General features: G+C 38.0%; 3 protein-coding genes and 2 non-coding genes across 5 annotated transcripts; 3 read left to right on the plus strand and 2 right to left on the minus strand.

The window, feature by feature from the left end:
* The first annotated feature begins 287 nt into the window (after positions 1-287).
* Positions 288-361, plus strand: Trnat-agu (transfer RNA threonine (anticodon AGU)). The gene has a single exon. It is a non-coding gene; the product is annotated as a tRNA-Thr (tRNA).
* Positions 362-1096: 735 nt separating this feature from the next.
* Trnap-agg (transfer RNA proline (anticodon AGG)) lies at positions 1097-1168 on the minus strand. Its single transcript has one exon. It is a non-coding gene; the product is annotated as a tRNA-Pro (tRNA).
* A 3641-nt stretch (positions 1169-4809) lies between these two features.
* On the plus strand, positions 4810-9722 carry LOC140948578 (retinoschisin-like). The gene is made up of 6 exons (XM_073397832.1): positions 4810-4905; positions 6275-6362; positions 7314-7433; positions 8046-8186; positions 8615-8931; positions 9541-9722. The coding sequence occupies exons 1-6, from the start codon at positions 4858-4860 to the stop codon at positions 9685-9687; spliced, it is 861 nt and encodes a 286-aa protein (XP_073253933.1). The 5' UTR covers positions 4810-4857; the 3' UTR covers positions 9688-9722.
* Positions 9723-10260: 538 nt separating this feature from the next.
* Positions 10261-15129, plus strand: LOC140948637 (retinoschisin-like). Its single transcript, XM_073397901.1, has 6 exons — positions 10261-10309; positions 11676-11763; positions 12715-12834; positions 13447-13587; positions 14016-14332; positions 14942-15129. The coding sequence occupies exons 1-6, from the start codon at positions 10262-10264 to the stop codon at positions 15086-15088; spliced, it is 861 nt and encodes a 286-aa protein (XP_073254002.1). The 5' UTR covers position 10261; the 3' UTR covers positions 15089-15129.
* A 2540-nt stretch (positions 15130-17669) lies between these two features.
* Positions 17670-19380, minus strand: LOC140947577 (adenosine receptor A2a-like). Its single transcript, XM_073396718.1, has one exon. The coding sequence runs from the start codon at positions 19293-19295 to the stop codon at positions 18201-18203; it is 1095 nt and encodes a 364-aa protein (XP_073252819.1). The 5' UTR covers positions 19296-19380; the 3' UTR covers positions 17670-18200.
* Between the last annotated feature and the right edge of the window lie 200 nt (positions 19381-19580).

Raw genomic sequence — 19580 nt, forward strand, 5'->3', positions numbered from 1 at the left:
ATGGGGTAGAGTGGATTTGGCACATTGGTGCGTAGTTCAGGCGCACTACCCCTTCCCCCTTTCGTAGCTAGTGCCCTGACTACACCAGGCGAGAAGGGCAAATGCCGCCAGCTGTTTGTACGTAATAACAATTCTTCTCACAATATCCCATTTATTGAATAAATGACGAATGACATCTTATATATCGATGCATTTGTCTCCAATATTGTAGCGATTCTGAATCTCATAACACAGATGAAATTAATTCCTATTAAACTAACTGGACTCTAAAAATTAACTGCAACGAAGGCGCCGTAGCTCAGTTGGTTAGAGCGCCTGTCTAGTAAACAGGAGGTCATGGGTTCGAATCCCATCGGTGCCTGGCAAATTAAAACTGCAAGGCTATTATTTTGTTTAAAAAAAAGTAACAAACCCGTTTAAACAAATTTTTTCGAGCTGCATCTTCTATCTCTTCTGTCTGTTTGAGAGGGATGAATAATCGATTCTTCGATACTCGCGCTTTTTAAAACTATTAAAGTGAAAAAGAAAGGGTTAACGATTTGTTGTATTTTTTGGAACAACTTTGGTGAACTATTAAAGAGGTAAAGTGTCCTGCAAGCTTTTAAATCAAAAACGTTTCTACAATAAACTGTGTGCAAGTTGATACTACCCTGGCCCGTTGGTCCAGTAGCATGTTTCTTGCTTACGGTGCGAGAGGTCCCGGGTTCGACTCCCGGAGAGGGGAGTTGTGATAGTTTCAACAATAAATCCAAATATAACAGCTTTTTTCGGAGAGCAGAGGTTTTCTTTCGTACTCATTCAAATTAAACTAACCGGCATTTTTGACGTTTGACTGGTTCTGTAAATGGCGTCGATCTGAGATGATATAAGAGACATTGGCTTTCCTAAATATAAATATAAATATTTTTTAGAAAACACAAGTTTCATATCCAGGAAATAGAAGAGAAAACAAAACCGCCTCAGTAAAGAAGGGGCATTTTTGCAACCCTGCAATCAGAAGTAAAACAAAAATTACCATACAAATCAGAATGATTTAAACAAATTCTTGCTGATTATTCTGATTTCCGAAACTTGCAAGAAAAAAAAATTAAATAATGGGCCTGTCCGGGAGTCGAACCCGGGACCTCTCGCACCCTAAGCGAGAATCATGCCACTAGACCAACAGGCCGTTAGTGGAAGGTAACGGCAATTTTAAGTATGTAAAGAAATGCTTTCAATGATTTATTAATCAAATAGAATCACTATAAAGCGCTCACTCGAATCCTTTTAAATGCACCCATGATCAACGGGTACCCGCAAGTATGAGATACTAGGTCCGCGATGTAGGCAGAGGCGGGAAAAGAAAGCAAACTAGCAACACCACATTTTAAAGATACAAGTGTGACAATTTTTTCCATAATTCGTTTTTTCCTTTTTGTCGTGCGCTAATTAAGCTTATAGTTGATCTTTTCATCCTTTTGCGAATTTTATACTAGGTGTTTAGTACTTTGTGTCTGTTTTCATCTTCATTAGCGCCTTTTTTAGTTTCTTTTCTGCATATTCTACCGTATTTTTTTTAATTGCAGTTCTGCAGAATAATTTTCAGTTAGCTTTGATCCGCGATAAGCGCTTTTCTCGTCAGTGCCCTCTACGGGTTTTCGCTTTTTACGCAGTCCACTACTACAGCAGGTATTCTCTGGCCGTAATAATAGTAAGTGTGTTTAACCGTACTCGCTTTGTTGAAGTTTTGTTGTTTCTTTATGTCGTGTTCGTTTATAGAAACTTGTTCCTTTTTGCCTTTTTACCGTCTTAGTTTCAGCCCACTTTTGTACCACTACATTACGCAGGACACTTATATCGAATATAGCGTCATTTATTTAGTGGACTTGGTTTTTTTGTGGAGTTATTATTTCGGCCATAAGAGTTCCTCGCCTACTGCAAGAAAAGAAGGTGGCAAAGAAGAACAAAAACGAAAATGAAAACGAAATCACCACACACACAATAAAAAAATTTCAGATGGAGATGGATAAACTGACCTTTCTTAAGCAGGGTGCCCTAGGACAACAAACTTTAGACCACAAGTATCTCCAATGTAGTTTTTGTTGTCGGTTGTAGCTGCCGGTTTCATCTTAATCGACGTCCTACATTAATGAAGTTCTTAATTTCATTGTGTTTCGGTCTTTTAGTGCTTATTTTGAAGAAGTTAGAGGACAGGGGTTGATGTTGCACTGTACGATTTGCAGTTCACGATTATCAGTTCAAAACATTGCATCACATTGATTACAATTGTGATATTGTTTCCAAGTTTTGTAATAGTGTTCTAACATTTTCCTCTAGAAATTGTCATTGCAAATCATCTTGTGTTTATCACCTTTACATGATAGTAACAATTTTTTACTCACCTCTCTGCAATAAATCTTCCTTCTGTTTTTCAAAGATTCTAAAACGATAGCGATAATTCATTGCTACCTCCAAATTATGGAACAATAAACTTCCCAAATCATGAGAATTGTATCTTGTGTAAATAGCTTTAAAAAGTCTCTTAAAACACATTTTTTTCAGAAGGGGTTTCCTAGCTAATTTTATTTAATTATTAACTAGGAGTTGAACTAGAAAAGTATTTTAGTACGGTTGTAATACGGTTGTCTTTATTTCTACGATTAATTTGTGGAACTAGAATTTAAACTTGGAATCAAATCTCAGTGTTTTGATTTTCAATCTTGACGAATGACCGGGCAGAATTTTAAATGTTCTTTAATTCTTAAGCATTGTAATGATTCTTCTTTCCTTGATTATCACGAACCAATTCGTGTAATAACCAGTTCCCAGTTTGCTTGCTAGCTAAATTGGTTAGAGCTCTGCAACGGTATATACTGCGGAGGTCAGGGCTCGAAGAGTGATCCTGGTTTGCCGGAATTTTTTCAGGCTTCCTTTTGTTACTTATGTTTTCAACTGAGATGATCTTCTCTACATTTATTATTTTTTCATCCCGCAGTTAAAATATATGAAATTCATATATTCATTTTATCATCAAGATGATGCGTAAATTTTCAAATGTTCTTATTTTAATATCTGCACAAAAAAGGTTAATATTAAATATTATTACACTCTTTTATAAGTCTTATTCATTTCATCTGCTAAACATCATCAATACCGGGTCCTTTTTTAATACATAGTATGAAGGCGAAATAACTTATTCAGCTGTTTTTTGTTAAACAAGTCTGTCTCTTTTCTTTTGTGGTCTCCTGGTGAAAATACTTCCGTTTGCCTCTGCATGATGGTTTGAGTTTCTCGTTCATTGTATTTAAGGACACCTGAGCAAATCGTTCCATGACAATTATTTGCATGTAACAGTTTAAAGCTTCTTTGGTTTCCATTTCAAAGAGCTGACTACAACGGTTGTCCACGATTGGTTTAAAAATAATACATCTCTCTGCCTCCGCAAATCTTCGAAATGTCCTGGACAGCATTTCCAGTAACCGTTGCTTTTATTTTGTTCTTTTCAAAGTCTCAAGCAGCAAGTAAGTTATAATAAATAATCTAAAAAAGAATCATATTTTCCATATAATATGAAAAAGTCTGAAAAAGCTAGACTAAGGCGATAAAGGAACGTTTCAAATTTCCTTTTAAAGTGAGTGGAGTTTGGATTTTCCTTACATATAACTGGTAAAAGAAAACTGAACGGTTGTTTAGCACAGGGTTCAAAGGATGTATGGAAAAATGAGCATTCAAAAGGATAGTAGCATAATCTCGAATAACATTCATCTTACTGCGTTATATCACTGCTGGAATGGTGCTGCCAGCTTAGTGTCTTTTATTTTAAAGGTTGCATGGTTCAGCGTTTAATCTGAAGTTCAGGCTAATTATAAATTTGATAAAGGGTATAAATCACCCAAAACAAAACAACCCTTGTAGGCTGGAACGCTACTTAAACCAATCAGAAAGGAAGAAATATTAAATACGCCTAGGAATACCCCATCCGGCGGACTAATTTTAACTTTTGTACGGGTCGGTCAAACATTTTTGTCCGTAGGATATGAAATTACAGTTTCAACAGTGGATGAATTTCTCGCTGGAACAGATGCAAGAGTCTTTATTGAAATGTATGGAGGAAACGCTGAAAAAACTGGATGGTTTGAGCTTACTGATGATGGAAAAAACGTATTTGAAGCTGGAGCGTAAGTAGACGTGACTGATTGCCTTCGTTTCACCATTCTCAATTTTCCAGGCAGGACATAACGATCATTATATTAATTAGGTCCAGCAACGAAACAGATCTTGGACCAACTAACAAAGCTTTTTAAATTCGCTGTGTATCGTAAGGAATGAGCTAAATTAAAAAAAGCTCAGTATCCTGACGCAGCATAATGTTCGCGTATTATCCCGTCACAGGGAACGAAGTTAAGAGGACTTAAATGTTTTTGTTTCTAGTGAAAAGTACAGCTGATTAACATAAAAATGACTATCCACTTTATTAGATTTGGAGGAACGCGATTTTTACTAGCTACGATCCTGTACAAAACTACTTGAGAAAATGTTTTCATTAATGCGCACTACCTAACGCAACAAAACTATTTCCAAATCAACGGCTTTGCGTAAAGAAAACCCCCTCCCCCAGTTCAAAGTCGCTTCCTACAAATGCTTAGGGATCCGTCTCTCTTTTGAAGACCCAACAACACTACTTCCAGAGGGAGGGGGAGGGAAGAATCGGTCGGCTACGAAATTTAGAAAAAATGCCCCCCAAGAATGTAATTTTCTCAACAGTTTTGTCCAAGATTGTAGCTAGACACTGATCATAACTATGCATTTTATATTCTCTGAAGGAATGATACATTTTACCGCGATGCCAGATTTATAAAACCGATCAAGTTTATAAAAATGATGCGCAGCAACGATTGGTACACTCCAGGATGGAAACTGCTCAAGGTAATTAGCGCACAGCGGCAGCAGCTAAATAACAGTTAAGGTGATGTTACACAGGACGATTTGCAACAATAATTTTTAACGCAACGCAACGTTGCAACATTGTTGCAACATTGTTTCGAATAGCTGTAACATTGTTGCAACATTGTTTCGAGTAGCTGCAACATTGTTGCAACATTGCAACGCTTTGTTGCGCTAAAAATCGACGTTGCAAATCGTCCCGTGTAACATCACCTTTAGGGAGCTTAAGCGACGACGACCTCGAAGGCAACGAAAACAGCAGAAAACAACATGGTTTAGATTGGCAAAACAACAAGTTTGCTTGTCCTTCTCACTTTATTTACATTAGAGAATCTGCCTAATTTCACGTTTTCTTGAGGATGAGAACAAAAGATGGCGACTTCATGATTCTTTTTTATTTGATTTAAACCACCTTAGGGTGTGTTCCTTTGGGATGATCGTTCCTTTAGGATGATCGTTCACTGATCCTGATCCGGATCATTCCAAAGGAACGCACCCTTAGAACTTGAGGTAGCGTGGCCGAGTGGTTAGGGCGTTGCACTTGTAACTAGTAGGTACTTGTGAAGGCAAAACCACAACGACAAACCAGTGAGGGTCCGCCGGATCTTTAGTCGACCTGGATCAGTAAAATCTTGAGTACCAAACTTTTTAAGTTTCTAACTAGAAGGTTCCATGTTTAGGTCCCGCGCTGAATGACTGCCAGCTGCATTATTAATTTTGTTCTCGGTAGTGCCGAGTTCAAATTCTCGGCCACACTAGTAAAAAAGCCAACTGGTTCGCCTCCCACCATTTGGGATTTTTAACCCTGTTATGTTCCATTTAAATTATTATTTCTTATAATTTAACTCCAGAAAACATGGAAAAATTTACAAACATTTGGTAGATTGAACGCCATGGAGTAAAAGTGATGAATTTTGAAAACGCGTGAGTTCACTTTTAGAGAAATGTCGTACGTAAACGAAGAAAATTGCCGAAAAAAGCGTACCAAAACAGAAAAATATAACTCTATGGATGAAACGTGCTACTTGAAGAATTATATTCCAGTGCTAGACTAATCCTGAATGGAACAGATGAAGAAGGCTGACCTTAACATATCGATCGGGGGAAAGCAAGTTTTTAAAGTAAAATTTGGCTGCCGTATCATTATTTTAGTGAAGAATAATGCAGTCCATGTTTTCCGCCATGACCAACAACATCACCCTTGCCACCCCCACCCCCCCCCCCCCCCCAAATAAAAGCTGCATATATATTCATTCTTCCGATCATAATCAGTCTCTTTCCAAAGAGTTACTGCCTCAAATTTTAAGAAGAAATATACATCTTCATTCTACAATTAATGTTGATACCACAGGTAACCATAAGAATCCAAGGTCACTCTGACTTGTATACGTTTTACTTCAACAAATGGTTAAGTGCTAACAAGGAGGTGACATTACACGGTGAGATTGTTAGCCCTCCAATTTATGTTTTACTTCCACACTTAAGGGTGATGCCAGGAAATTGTTTTTTCACCGTTCTGTACAGCGGTTTATTTTGTCTGCGACGCAGGCTAATTTCTAGGAACATTTCGAAGTTAACCCGCGGTAGAGCGGTATATGTCGCAGGATGGAATAGAACCAGGAACATTGATTTAATGTAGTAAAGTATACTAATCAAGTGGGTCCCACAAACTGCTAAGGCATTCCTTATAAAATTGTCACCATTTCACACTCTTATCTTAAATAACTAATTCAAAATTATCTTTTGAAATTTTAATTTTTCTTTACCGGCAAGTGAGCTATAATTCCCAAATCTGCACCATGATCTTGAAGTCGGGGCGCTTATATTTTTAATGATGTTCGTGGAATTGTTGGGTGACCAAACCTTTAACTTTTGAAAAAAAAGAGAAGATCAAAAAATAAAGACAAAAGCAAACAAACAAAACACACAAAAAACAAACAAACAAACCAAAAGTTGGACTGCCTGTTTCTAAAAATCATCTGACAAAATTTCGGTTGACTTTCAACACTTTTAAAGTAACCAGTTTTTTAAAAGCAAGCTTGATCTGGGTCAAAGTAACTCAAATCCGATGATGTTTTTAATTAGCTATTATGATGCCGGCATTTCTCATATATCTAATCAGTTTTGGCAAGTTTTATTACTTTGCTGACTTAGTATTAATTATATTTACCGGCAACGGTTTGTATATGGTAGCCACACAGAATTACGACGTAATACTTAGGTCATGTTAACTTACTGCTTCATTCACGCAAAAGCACGCTTGGTCGTAGTTTCTACCGCTGCGACAAGCAGCTCAGGAGTTTTTAGATTTTTAACCATAGGTCAAATACTGAAAAAAACGAAGTTGTATATAAAAATAACAAATTACAATTTTTTTTTAAATTAATCAGAGGAAAATAAATGCCGATCTGGTCATTCAGACTGTCAACATTTATGTATCTACACTAATCCGGGATTTCGTTGTGATTGTCACCCAGGATTCGAGCTACATCAAATGAACCGTTGCAAAGGTATGCAAAGACTTGGGGAAGAGTCATATTTCACTCGTTTCTCTAGCCTAAAACTGTGCATATTGGGAAGTAAGAAATATCTTCTTGGAAAATAAACTTTCAAGGGTGGACCTGCACTGAAAAAAGAGAGTAGGATAACGGTTTTTGAATTAGTCGTTGATAAGGGTACGTTGCCTAGTGAACATGAACGAATCTTTTTAAGAGCCCTCGTATTGTTCCAGATCAAAGTATTAAACTGAAAAAACAACCTTTAGTTAAGAAAAACACTCGTAATGGCCATGGCTGAGAGAACGAGTCAGCAGAAATCAATAAATGTTAGGATAGGTTTAATAGAAGCATGAGGTATGGTCCCCGAACGTCAACTTCGTCCTGGAGTCAATAATCCTCGCTCTTAGATAGTTTTTTACAGGCAGGAGGAGCGATATATTATTGAAAACGACAGGTACGCACAGTCATCAGATTAATTTAATACCGATTCGCTGAGTAGTTTGATCTTCCCACCCCACAAAAACAGAGTAGAAGTGGAAGTGAAGTAAGAGATACCACTTTTCAAAAACACTCAAACTTACAATTTGATGGTGTTTGTTCACTATAATTTGTTGATATCCTTAGATGTAGACGAATGCAAAAATGGCGACAACAAGTGCGACTTAAAAGCAGCACATTGCGTAAATAAACCAGGATCCTACTCTTGTCAGTGTAAAGAAGGCTATCAACAAATGGACAACAACACCTGCACTGCCTTCACGTCATGTAATGTATTAACACTCACTGGTCTGCAGACGCCGCTGTCCAAAACGTTTCTTCTATGTAGTGGTAACGAAGAACATAATTTGTTTCATGCAAGCTAATATGTGACTATGAAAAGCTTCCATTTACCGACGGTAAAATTACAGTAAATGTATGAAGGAAATCTGGGGGAAATCGACTTTGGTTCGAGTTTGCGGGAAGTTCGAGTTAGCGAGGATTCGACTGAGTTATCGGGAGTCAAAGAATACTTCGTTCTATTTCAGAAGCCTTACAATTGCAAATTTTGTTAGAATAAAACTATAGCGATTACTTGATCGGAGGAAAACGTTTCCTTCAAGCAATAAGCTCATTTTATTATGTCAGTCTTGCAAAGAAGGCTGTTACAGTTTAGTAATTACTTATGTATTCTAACCAACATTTGCTCTTTTTAGCAAAGATGTGCAGCGGGAGTGATGCACTTGGAATGGAGAGCGGCAAAATTAAAAACCAATCTATCACAGCCAGTTCCTACTATCCCCAGTATCCTCCTTGGGCAGCGCGGCTTCGATCCGGGATTGCTAAAGGTTGGTACGCTTTTCCATATGACCCGTTGCCATGGATACAAGTGGACCTTGGAAAGCAAACTTGGCTGAAAGGTGTAGCGACACAAGGCAAGATGTTCTCAATGTATGTGACTTCATACAAGTTGGCGTATTCGCAGGACCAAGTCACATGGTTTTACTACCGAGGTGACAGTGACAACGATAAGGTAGGGCCGGTCAAAAGTGTGTCTTGTCCTAAACATATTGTTATTTGACTCGGGAGAATGAACATGGACTAAAGACTTCATTAAAAACAGCAAGATCAATGCGACAAAATAAATGCATCCGCAAATAGCTTAACAAATAAATAAACCCCGTCTTTCAGATGGTATAACGCTGTCCGCTATGAAGTCATAAAATTTGCTCACAAGTCTATTAATTAAAAGCTATCAGGCTCTTGGAGGAAAGTACTTAGCCCACCCCCTAAAGTTGTTTATATTTTTAAAGTCACGTGATATTATTGCACGATGAGCGAGAAGTTGTACGCTACAAGGCGGGAAGGATTATTAAAACTGCTGAACGAGATTTTTATATCTTCCTTTCTGTTCTACGAAACAACCTGCCTGTTACATTCCCTTGGTCACCAGAAGCTCCTCACAGCCAGCGTCAGTAGGTCACTATAGCAGCTCCTCAGAACATTGTAATTCCTGTATTGTAATATAATTGAAACAAGTTGTATTGTAATTACCATATTGCAAATAACCTAATCAAGACTTGGTGGAAATGCATCCACTGCATACGTATTTTCTAACTCATGAAGATCCTTTACTTTTTAGGTTCTTAATGGAAACAAAGATCCGTACCGAGTGGTTACAAACAGTTTGCCGAGACCAATTCACACTCGCTTCGTGCGACTGTACCCTCTTTCTTGGAATGACGCCCTTGTTATGAAGCTTGAGTTGTACGGTTGCATTTCTTCGTAAAGAACAATGAACAAAAATATAATAGATGAGAACAATTAATATAATTGAATATACTATTGTTAAACTAATAATTCAGTTTGTGTGCCTATTTGCAGTGTCTTGGTTAGGATGCGAGAAAAGGAGAGTCTAATTAAAGTCACCATTAGAACATCTTAATAATCTCCCCCAGAGTGCACCTGTTTTTATCAGTTTCTCATCCTCCTTAAAGGGGATCGACCCAGTATTTTTGTAGGTACACCTTCAATCTTTGAATCTCTTATGCTTAAACAAATTGATCTTTACTATAAAAACATTATAACGCAGGTAGTACACACAGTCTTAACGTTATTATGATATTATTTCTTCGCGATGGGAATAAATATCACGTGACAATGACGTCACAATAGTTTTAGCTCTGAACCGAATTTCTGCCCTTATAGGCATTTTATTTGGAAATGCTTTATGCTACGTGTACGTTGGGTGCTTGTCTTTTGTTGTGCGAAGTTTCCCAAAAAACAATTAAACTTTCTTAGGTGAAAGTCGCAAAGCTGGGAAACGCGATGCCAGATTTATAAAACCGATCAAGTTTATAAAAATGATGCGCAACAACGATTGGTACACTCCAGGATGGAAACTGCTCAAGGTAATTAGCGCACAGCGGCAGCAGCTAAATAACAGTTAAGGTGATGTTACACAGGACGATTTGCAACAATAATTTTTAACGCAACGCAACGTTGCAACATTGTTGCAACATTGTTTCGAATAGCTGTAACATTGTTGCAACATTGTTTCGAGTAGCTGCAACATTGTTGCAACATTGCAACGCTTTGTTGCGCTAAAAATCGACGTTGCAAATCGTCCCGTGTAACATCACCTTTAGGGAGCTTAAGCGACGACGACCTCGAAGGCAACGAAAACAGCAGAAAACAACATGGTTTAGATTGGCAAAACAACAAGTTTGCTTGTCCTTCTCACTTTATTTACATTAGAGAATCTGCCTAATTTCACGTTTTCTTGAGGATGAGAACAAAAGATGGCGACTTCATGATTCTTTTTTATTTGATTTAAACCACCTTAGGGTGTGTTCCTTTGGGATGATCGTTCCTTTAGGATGATCGTTCACTGATCCTGATCCGGATCATTCCAAAGGAACGCACCCTTAGAACTTGAGGTAGCGTGGCCGAGTGGTTAGGGCGTTGCACTTGTAACTAGTAGGTACTTGTGAAGGCAAAACCACAACGACAAACCAGTGAGGGTCCGCCGGATCTTTAGTCGACCTGGATCAGTAAAATCTTGAGTACCAAACTTTTTAAGTTTCTAACTAGAAGGTTCCATGTTTAGGTCCCGCGCTGAATGACTGCCAGCTGCATTATTAATTTTGTTCTCGGTAGTGCCGAGTTCAAATTCTCGGCCACACTAGTAAAAAAGCCAACTGGTTCGCCTCCCACCATTTGGGATTTTTAACCCTGTTATGTTCCATTTAAATTATTATTTCTTATAATTTAACTCCAGAAAACATGGAAAAATTTACAAACATTTGGTAGATTGAACGCCATGGAGTAAAAGTGATGAATTTTGAAAACGCGTGAGTTCACTTTTAGAGAAATGTCGTACGTAAACGAAGAAAATTGCCGAAAAAAGCGTACCAAAACAGAAAAATATAACTCTATGGATGAAACGTGCTACTTGAAGAATTATATTCCAGTGCTAGACTAATCCTGAATGGAACAGATGAAGAAGGCTGACCTTAACATATCGATCGGGGGAAAGCAAGTTTTTAAAGTAAAATTTGGCTGCCGTATCATTATTTTAGTGAAGAATAATGCAGTCCATGTTTTCCGCCATGACCAACAACATCACCCTTGCCACCCCCACCCCCCCCCCCCCAAATAAAAGCTGCATATATATTCATTCTTCCGATCATAATCAGTCTCTTTCCAAAGAGTTACTGCCTCAAATTTTAAGAAGAAATATACATCTTCATTCTACAATTAATGTTGATACCACAGGTAACCATAAGAATCCAAGGTCACTCTGACTTGTATACGTTTTACTTCAACAAATGGTTAAGTGCTAACAAGGAGGTGACATTACACGGTGAGATTGTTAGCCCTCCAATTTATGTTTTACTTCCACACTTAAGGGTGATGCCAGGAAATTGTTTTTTCACCGTTCTGTACAGCGGTTTATTTTGTCTGCGACGCAGGCTAATTTCTAGGAACATTTCGAAGTTAACCCGCGGTAGAGCGGTATATGTCGCAGGATGGAATAGAACCAGGAACATTGATTTAATGTAGTAAAGTATACTAATCAAGTGGGTCCCACAAACTGCTAAGGCATTCCTTATAAAATTGTCACCATTTCACACTCTTATCTTAAATAACTAATTCAAAATTATCTTTTGAAATTTTAATTTTTCTTTACCGGCAAGTGAGCTATAATTCCCAAATCTGCACCATGATCTTGAAGTCGGGGCGCTTATATTTTTAATGATGTTCGTGGAATTGTTGGGTGACCAAACCTTTAACTTTTGAAAAAAAAGAGAAGATCAAAAAATAAAGACAAAAGCAAACAAACAAAACACACAAAAAACAAACAAACAAACCAAAAGTTGGACTGCCTGTTTCTAAAAATCATCTGACAAAATTTCGGTTGACTTTCAACACTTTTAAAGTAACCAGTTTTTTAAAAGCAAGCTTGATCTGGGTCAAAGTAACTCAAATCCGATGATGTTTTTAATTAGCTATTATGATGCCGGCATTTCTCATATATCTAATCAGTTTTGGCAAGTTTTATTACTTTGCTGACTTAGTATTAATTATATTTACCGGCAACGGTTTGTATATGGTAGCCACACAGAATTACGACGTAATACTTAGGTCATGTTAACTTACTGCTTCATTCACGCAAAAGCACGCTTGGTCGTAGTTTCTACCGCTGCGACAAGCAGCTCAGGAGTTTTTAGATTTTTAACCATAGGTCAAATACTGAAAAAAACGAAGTTGTATATAAAAATAACAAATTACAATTTTTTTTTAAATTAATCAGAGGAAAATAAATGCCGATCTGGTCATTCAGACTGTCAACATTTATGTATCTACACTAATCCGGGATTTCGTTGTGATTGTCACCCAGGATTCGAGCTACATCAAATGAACCGTTGCAAAGGTATGCAAAGACTTGGGGAAGAGTCATATTTCACTCGTTTCTCTAGCCTAAAACTGTGCATATTGGGAAGTAAGAAATATCTTCTTGGAAAATAAACTTTCAAGGGTGGACCTGCACTGAAAAAAGAGAGTAGGATAACGGTTTTTGAATTAGTCGTTGATAAGGGTACGTTGCCTAGTGAACATGAACGAATCTTTTTAAGAGCCCTCGTATTGTTCCAGATCAAAGTATTAAACTGAAAAAACAACCTTTAGTTAAGAAAAACACTCGTAATGGCCATGGCTGAGAGAACGAGTCAGCAGAAATCAATAAATGTTAGGATAGGTTTAATAGAAGCATGAGGTATGGTCCCCGAACGTCAACTTCGTCCTGGAGTCAATAATCCTCGCTCTTAGATAGTTTTTTACAGGCAGGAGGAGCGATATATTATTGAAAACGACAGGTACGCACAGTCATCAGATTAATTTAATACCGATTCGCTGAGTAGTTTGATCTTCCCACCCCACAAAAACAGAGTAGAAGTGGAAGTGAAGTAAGAGATACCACTTTTCAAAAACACTCAAACTTACAATTTGATGGTGTTTGTTCACTATAATTTGTTGATATCCTTAGATGTAGACGAATGCAAAAATGGCGACAACAAGTGCGACTTAAAAGCAGCACATTGCGTAAATAAACCAGGATCCTACTCTTGTCAGTGTAAAGAAGGCTATCAACAAATGGACAACAACACCTGCACTGCCTTCACGTCATGTAATGTATTAACACTCACTGGTCTGCAGACGCCGCTGTCCAAAACGTTTCTTCTATGTAGTGGTAACGAAGAACATAATTTGTTTCATGCAAGCTAATATGTGACTATGAAAAGCTTCCATTTACCGACGGTAAAATTACAGTAAATGTATGAAGGAAATCTGGGGGAAATCGACTTTGGTTCGAGTTTGCGGGAAGTTCGAGTTAGCGAGGATTCGACTGAGTTATCGGGAGTCAAAGAATACTTCGTTCTATTTCAGAAGCCTTACAATTGCAAATTTTGTTAGAATAAAACTATAGCGATTACTTGATCGGAGGAAAACGTTTCCTTCAAGCAATAAGCTCATTTTATTATGTCAGTCTTGCAAAGAAGGCTGTTACAGTTTAGTAATTACTTATGTATTCTAACCAACATTTGCTCTTTTTAGCAAAGATGTGCAGCGGGAGTGATGCACTTGGAATGGAGAGCGGCAAAATTAAAAACCAATCTATCACAGCCAGTTCCTACTATCCCCAGTATCCTCCTTGGGCAGCGCGGCTTCGATCCGGGATTGCTAAAGGTTGGTACGCTTTTCCATATGACCCGTTGCCATGGATACAAGTGGACCTTGGAAAGCAAACTTGGCTGAAAGGTGTAGCGACACAAGGCAAGATGTTCTCAATGTATGTGACTTCATACAAGTTGGCGTATTCGCAGGACCAAGTCACATGGTTTTACTACCGAGGTGACAGTGACAACGATAAGGTAGGGCCGGTCAAAAGTGTGTCTTGTCCTAAACATATTGTTATTTGACTCGGGAGAATGAACATGGACTAAAGACTTCATTAAAAACAGCAAGATCAATGCGACAAAATAAATGCATCCGCAAATAGCTTAACAAATAAATAAACCCCGTCTTTCAGATGGTATAACGCTGTCCGCTATGAAGTCATAAAATTTGCTCACAAGTCTATTAATTAAAAGCTATCAGGCTCTTGGAGGAAAGTACTTAGCCCACCCCCTAAAGTTGTTTATATTTTTAAAGTCACGTGATATTATTGCACGATGAGCGAGAAGTTGTACGCTACAAGGCGGGAAGGATTATTAAAACTGCTGAACGAGATTTTTATATCTTCCTTTCTGTTCTACGAAACAACCTGCCTGTTACATTCCCTTGGTCACCAGAAGCTCCTCACAGCCAGCGTCAGTAGGTCACTATAGCAGCTCCTCAGAACATTGTAATTCCTGTATTGTAATATAATTGAAACAAGTTGTATTGTAATTACCATATTGCAAATAACCTAATCAAGACTTGGTGGAAATGCATCCACTGCATACGTATTTTCTAACTCATGAAGATCCTTTACTTTTTAGGTTCTTAATGGAAACAAAGATCCGTACCGAGTGGTTACAAACAGTTTGCCGAGACCAATTCACACTCGCTTCGTGCGACTGTACCCTCTTTCTTGGAATGACGCCCTTGTTATGAAGCTTGAGTTGTACGGTTGCATTTCTTCGTAAAGAACAATGAACAAAAATATAATAGATGAGAACAATTAATATAATTGAATATATTATTGTTAAACTAATAATTCAGTTTGTGTGCCTATTTGCAGTGTCTTGGTTAGGATGCGAGAAAAGGAGAGTCTAATTAAAGTCACCATTAGAACATCTTAATAATCTCCCCCAGAGTGCACCTGTTTTTATCAGTTTCTCATCCTCCTTAAAGGGGATCGACCCAGTATTTTTGTAGGTACACCTTCAATCTTTGAATCTCTTATGCTTAAACAAATTGATCTTTACTATAAAAACATTATAACGCAGGTAGTACACACAGTCTTAACGTTATTATGATATTATTTCTTCGCGATGGGAATAAATATCACGTGACAATGACGTCACAATAGTTTTAGCTCTGAATCGAATTTCTGCCCTTATAGGCATTTTATTTGGAAATGCTTTATGCTACGTGTACGTTGGGTGCTTGTCTTTTGTTGTGCGAAGTTTCCCAAAAAACAATTAAACTTTCTTAGGTGAAAGTCGCAAAGCTGGGAAACAACTGTTTGGGACGCTAATAACAGCAATAAAACTGGGATGGGATTGGCACTCTCGCAGGGATTTATTTTAACTTGTTTTTTTCGGAGTTCCGGTGAGGTTTCGCGTTTCGGTCGATGTTAAATTGGATTTCGCGACGTGTGGACACTAAATAAGATCGACCGAAACCAGCGTTCCTCGGAAAGACCATAAGCCGCGTCGTTCAATATGCAATACAGCTGAGTCTATTACAGATTTAACGATTTTGTTTAGTAATATAAGCTGGAAACGACAGTATTGACCGTTTTATAACTCAACTAACTCAAATACAACATCCTCGCTGCGGGCACCCAAAGAGAATATATAGTTTAAAACCACTTAAACATAGCATTTTCAAATGTATTTTAGTTCTTAAACGGTAGATATAGGCATATTTTTATCCCCTAAAATTTTTTTATCTGTTCGGATTTCGTAGCTGAGAGTCTGCTGATCCAAAAACTATAGTCGTTTTGATCCCTATAACTTGACTTACCTTTTCGAAACAGTTTCAGCCAGAAAAAAAGGCTCCTCAAAATTCTTGGTGACCTTTTAGGGTAAAAATCCGTTAGAAATGGGCAATTATTATTTTTTAGATGTCCGAAAATCCTAGGAGAGGCAGGCAAATCGGTGTCAAATCGTCTTCCGAACAGATATTTTCCGAAAATTGAAGTTGGGTGCCCCTGATCGATCAAGTGAGCGGAAGTCGAGGGATTTCTTAACACGCCACTGACAAATCGATGACTCATTTGGTTTCGGTCGATGTTATCTAGTGCTTTCCCTTTGAGGGGCACAAATATGTCCGCCGAAAACTAACAGAAACATCTGTTTTTGACTTTTCCTACTAATGCGTGAATGAATCGCTTGAGGAACTCATAAAGATTAATGTAATATTCATTCTGGGACAAGTAATGTTTAGATAGCAAAATCTCAAAAAATCAGTAACGTTCTTAACCCACGTGAGAGTTTTCCCGGCCGCCAGCTCAATGTAAAGTCACGCCAAAGCCTTGAAATTCAAGCTTCCTCTATCGCAAAACAAAGAACCCTTTCGAACCAAAACTTTGTTTAAATAAAGGTGTTCAGGTGCTTTAATACCTTATGAAACTCAGAAACTCAGAAGAATCGATAGTTTCCTCGTTTGAATATTAATGACGTCATGTGAAAACCGAGAATAAGGGCAGAAATTCGAGTTAGAGCTAAAACTATTGTGACATTATTATCACGTGATATTTATCCCGATCGCGCAAAAAATAATATCTAAGTCTATGTGTAATACATATGTTTTAATGTTATTACAATAAAGATCAATTTGTTTGAGTATAAGAGATCCAAAGCTGGAACGATATGCCTACAAAAATATTGGGTCGAGCCACCTTAAGGAAACCGGTAACATGAGGCTTTGTGCTTGCGCAATTCATTTCGAATTAGCCATTTCCTACGAGGACGATAGCAAAGTGCACGCATGTTTTTGAGAGATAGAAGTGAACTTTTTTGAACTCTGACCTGATGCAAATTGTCTCAGAAGACCTTACAAAATACAAGGGTCCGATTATATGAAAGGTAGTCTTTATGTTAGAGGGAATAATTCAACCGTTTCGCTTCTAGAAATGCCCTGGAGGCCCAAATTTGACAAAAATTCTGAACTTCATTTTGACGAATGCATTAAAGGAAATAAAGTGTTGCTAAACAGGTTCAAAAATGGTCCGGCGCAAAGCAGAATTTCGTCCACTGAATTCCGTTTACAAGTTGGAACCACATTATGAGAACTGATCAGTATTGGACGCCATCATCCACTTTGGAAGTGACGGAAGAGGTTACGGAACTTGACATCTGTACAAAATACCAGTATGAAATAGGAATGCTTGATTGAACTACACCTCAGTACTAGCCAAGGGGTTAGAAATTCTGGAGAACAAAACGATTTCCGAGGATTTTCTATAAGAAGTCTATACAGAGACCTAATTGATACTCCCGTGCACAGGTTCCCAGGAATCTTCGGGAAACAGTTTCCCTCTCCATGAGGCACAAGGTTCTTTTGATGTGAATAAACACCCACAGAAATAGCGGAAATAGACAGCTGCAGTGGTGTAGTTCTAAATAGAATTAATTGATATCCGTGAAGTCTTTGCGGCTGACGTACTCTCTTGGCTTAGGTTACCCGTTTTGACGATTGAAATATAGAGGAAACTGTTATAATATCTCGGCTTACTTCTATCTCCAGGTAGCGTTTCGATTTATAAGGATATGCAAATTTACAGCCCTCAGGAGATAAAAAAAAAATGAATATAATAATATGATAATAATGATAATGGACTTTGAAATTTAGAGACCACTTCAAGTGAGAATATTTTTTGACCTGAGGCTGAATTGTCTCGTTTTTGTTTTGTTTTATTTAATTTTTATTCGCACATTGCTAATAGTTCCTTTTAAATAGGCCAAAGAAATACAAAAACAAGTAAAAATTAACGCGGATAAAATCGAAGGCCGTTTCGGTGTCAAAAAAAAAACATGTATGGTCTTTAATCCCTTTCACGTTTATTTAAAGACCAGATACAGTTGTTCATCAAGTTGTTTTCAAAGTGGATTCTTTTTTGCCGACATCCATGCAAGTTTTAGGATTGGTTTTGCCAGAGTTTTCAGAGTGGGCCACCGTCAGCTTCCCCCTGTCTCTTCCTACAGCGGCAAGATTTAGGTTTGTACTCGTCCCGTTTAATTCTGCCACAGCATTTCTTTTTCTTAGTCGCTGGAAGCATGAGCGAAAGGAACGGTTAAACCGAGGAAGTCTCCATGCGTACATGAAAGGGTCGACCATGGAGCTTACAGATAGAAATTCGTTGGCGACGTAACGATACAAGCCAAACGCGTGAGAGGTCCGGCATGGACAAAAATATAAAATGTGTACGAAGATAAAATAAGGTAAAAAAGAACAATAAAAGACCAAAAGGATCAAAACGAATGCAATAACCATTCTGTTGTCCCTCTCCAACTGCTTTTTTCTGTTAATCGCTGTCAGGCTTGCTCTAACTTCTTGAAGTTCATTTCTTTGCAAGATAATTTTCTTGTAAATTTTCAAGTATGCTGTTGTCAAAATAAATGAGGGGACGAGGAAATGAGAGTAACAGTAAGCAAGCAAGAAATTCTCCTGTTTCACATCGGATACTGGCAGAACGGACATGACCAGCGCGTTTATCCAAATAATGGCTATGGAAATCTTTGCTTTGGAGATAGTCACTTTCTGCGGATATTGAAATGGCTTGATGATGGCAATAAATCGATCGTATGACATCGCCATCAAAGTAGATACTGCCGCGAGAATTGACACCGCTCCCAGAAAATACCCAGTTATATTAACAATAGTTAAGTCTGGTAAACCACAGTACTGGTATATCAGCTCCACGGCTCTAAGGTAGCTAACAATTCCCATGAAAAAATCCGCCACTGAAAGATTTGCGATCAGAAATACAGATGGTGTCCGTAGACAGCGGCACGGATCGCGGTAAATTGTGAAGAAGAGAGTGGCGTTACCTAGAGTAATAATGAATCCGAACGTGATGTCAGCAATTATCAGTAGCAAAAGTAACTCTGGACTCAATAACACTGAGTTAGTTGAAGGCTTCTCGCTTATGTTCGTTGCAGGCGTCGAGTTCATCATAGCCATGACGTGATCTTTAAAACAGGGTGTTGTTAGTCACGATCTAATATTCACAAGAATATGCTCCGCGATCGATATGAAGACCTCATGGTAGAATATTCTGGCGTTTTTCTGACATTCTCAATGACTTGTTTGCGATTATCTGATCTAGTGACGCACTCTGTGAATTGAAACATGACAATATACTTTACAAAAGGAACGTTCCTTGAATACCTGATTCCAAGTAGTAAATATAAATGTATTAAACGTTTACAATTATCGAGAGGAGGTACAACGCCAGGGTTTAAATAC

Source organism: Porites lutea, chromosome 9 (genome assembly GCF_958299795.1).
Source record: "Porites lutea chromosome 9, jaPorLute2.1, whole genome shotgun sequence".
In the NCBI taxonomy this organism is placed as follows: domain Eukaryota; kingdom Metazoa; phylum Cnidaria; class Anthozoa; order Scleractinia; family Poritidae; genus Porites; species Porites lutea.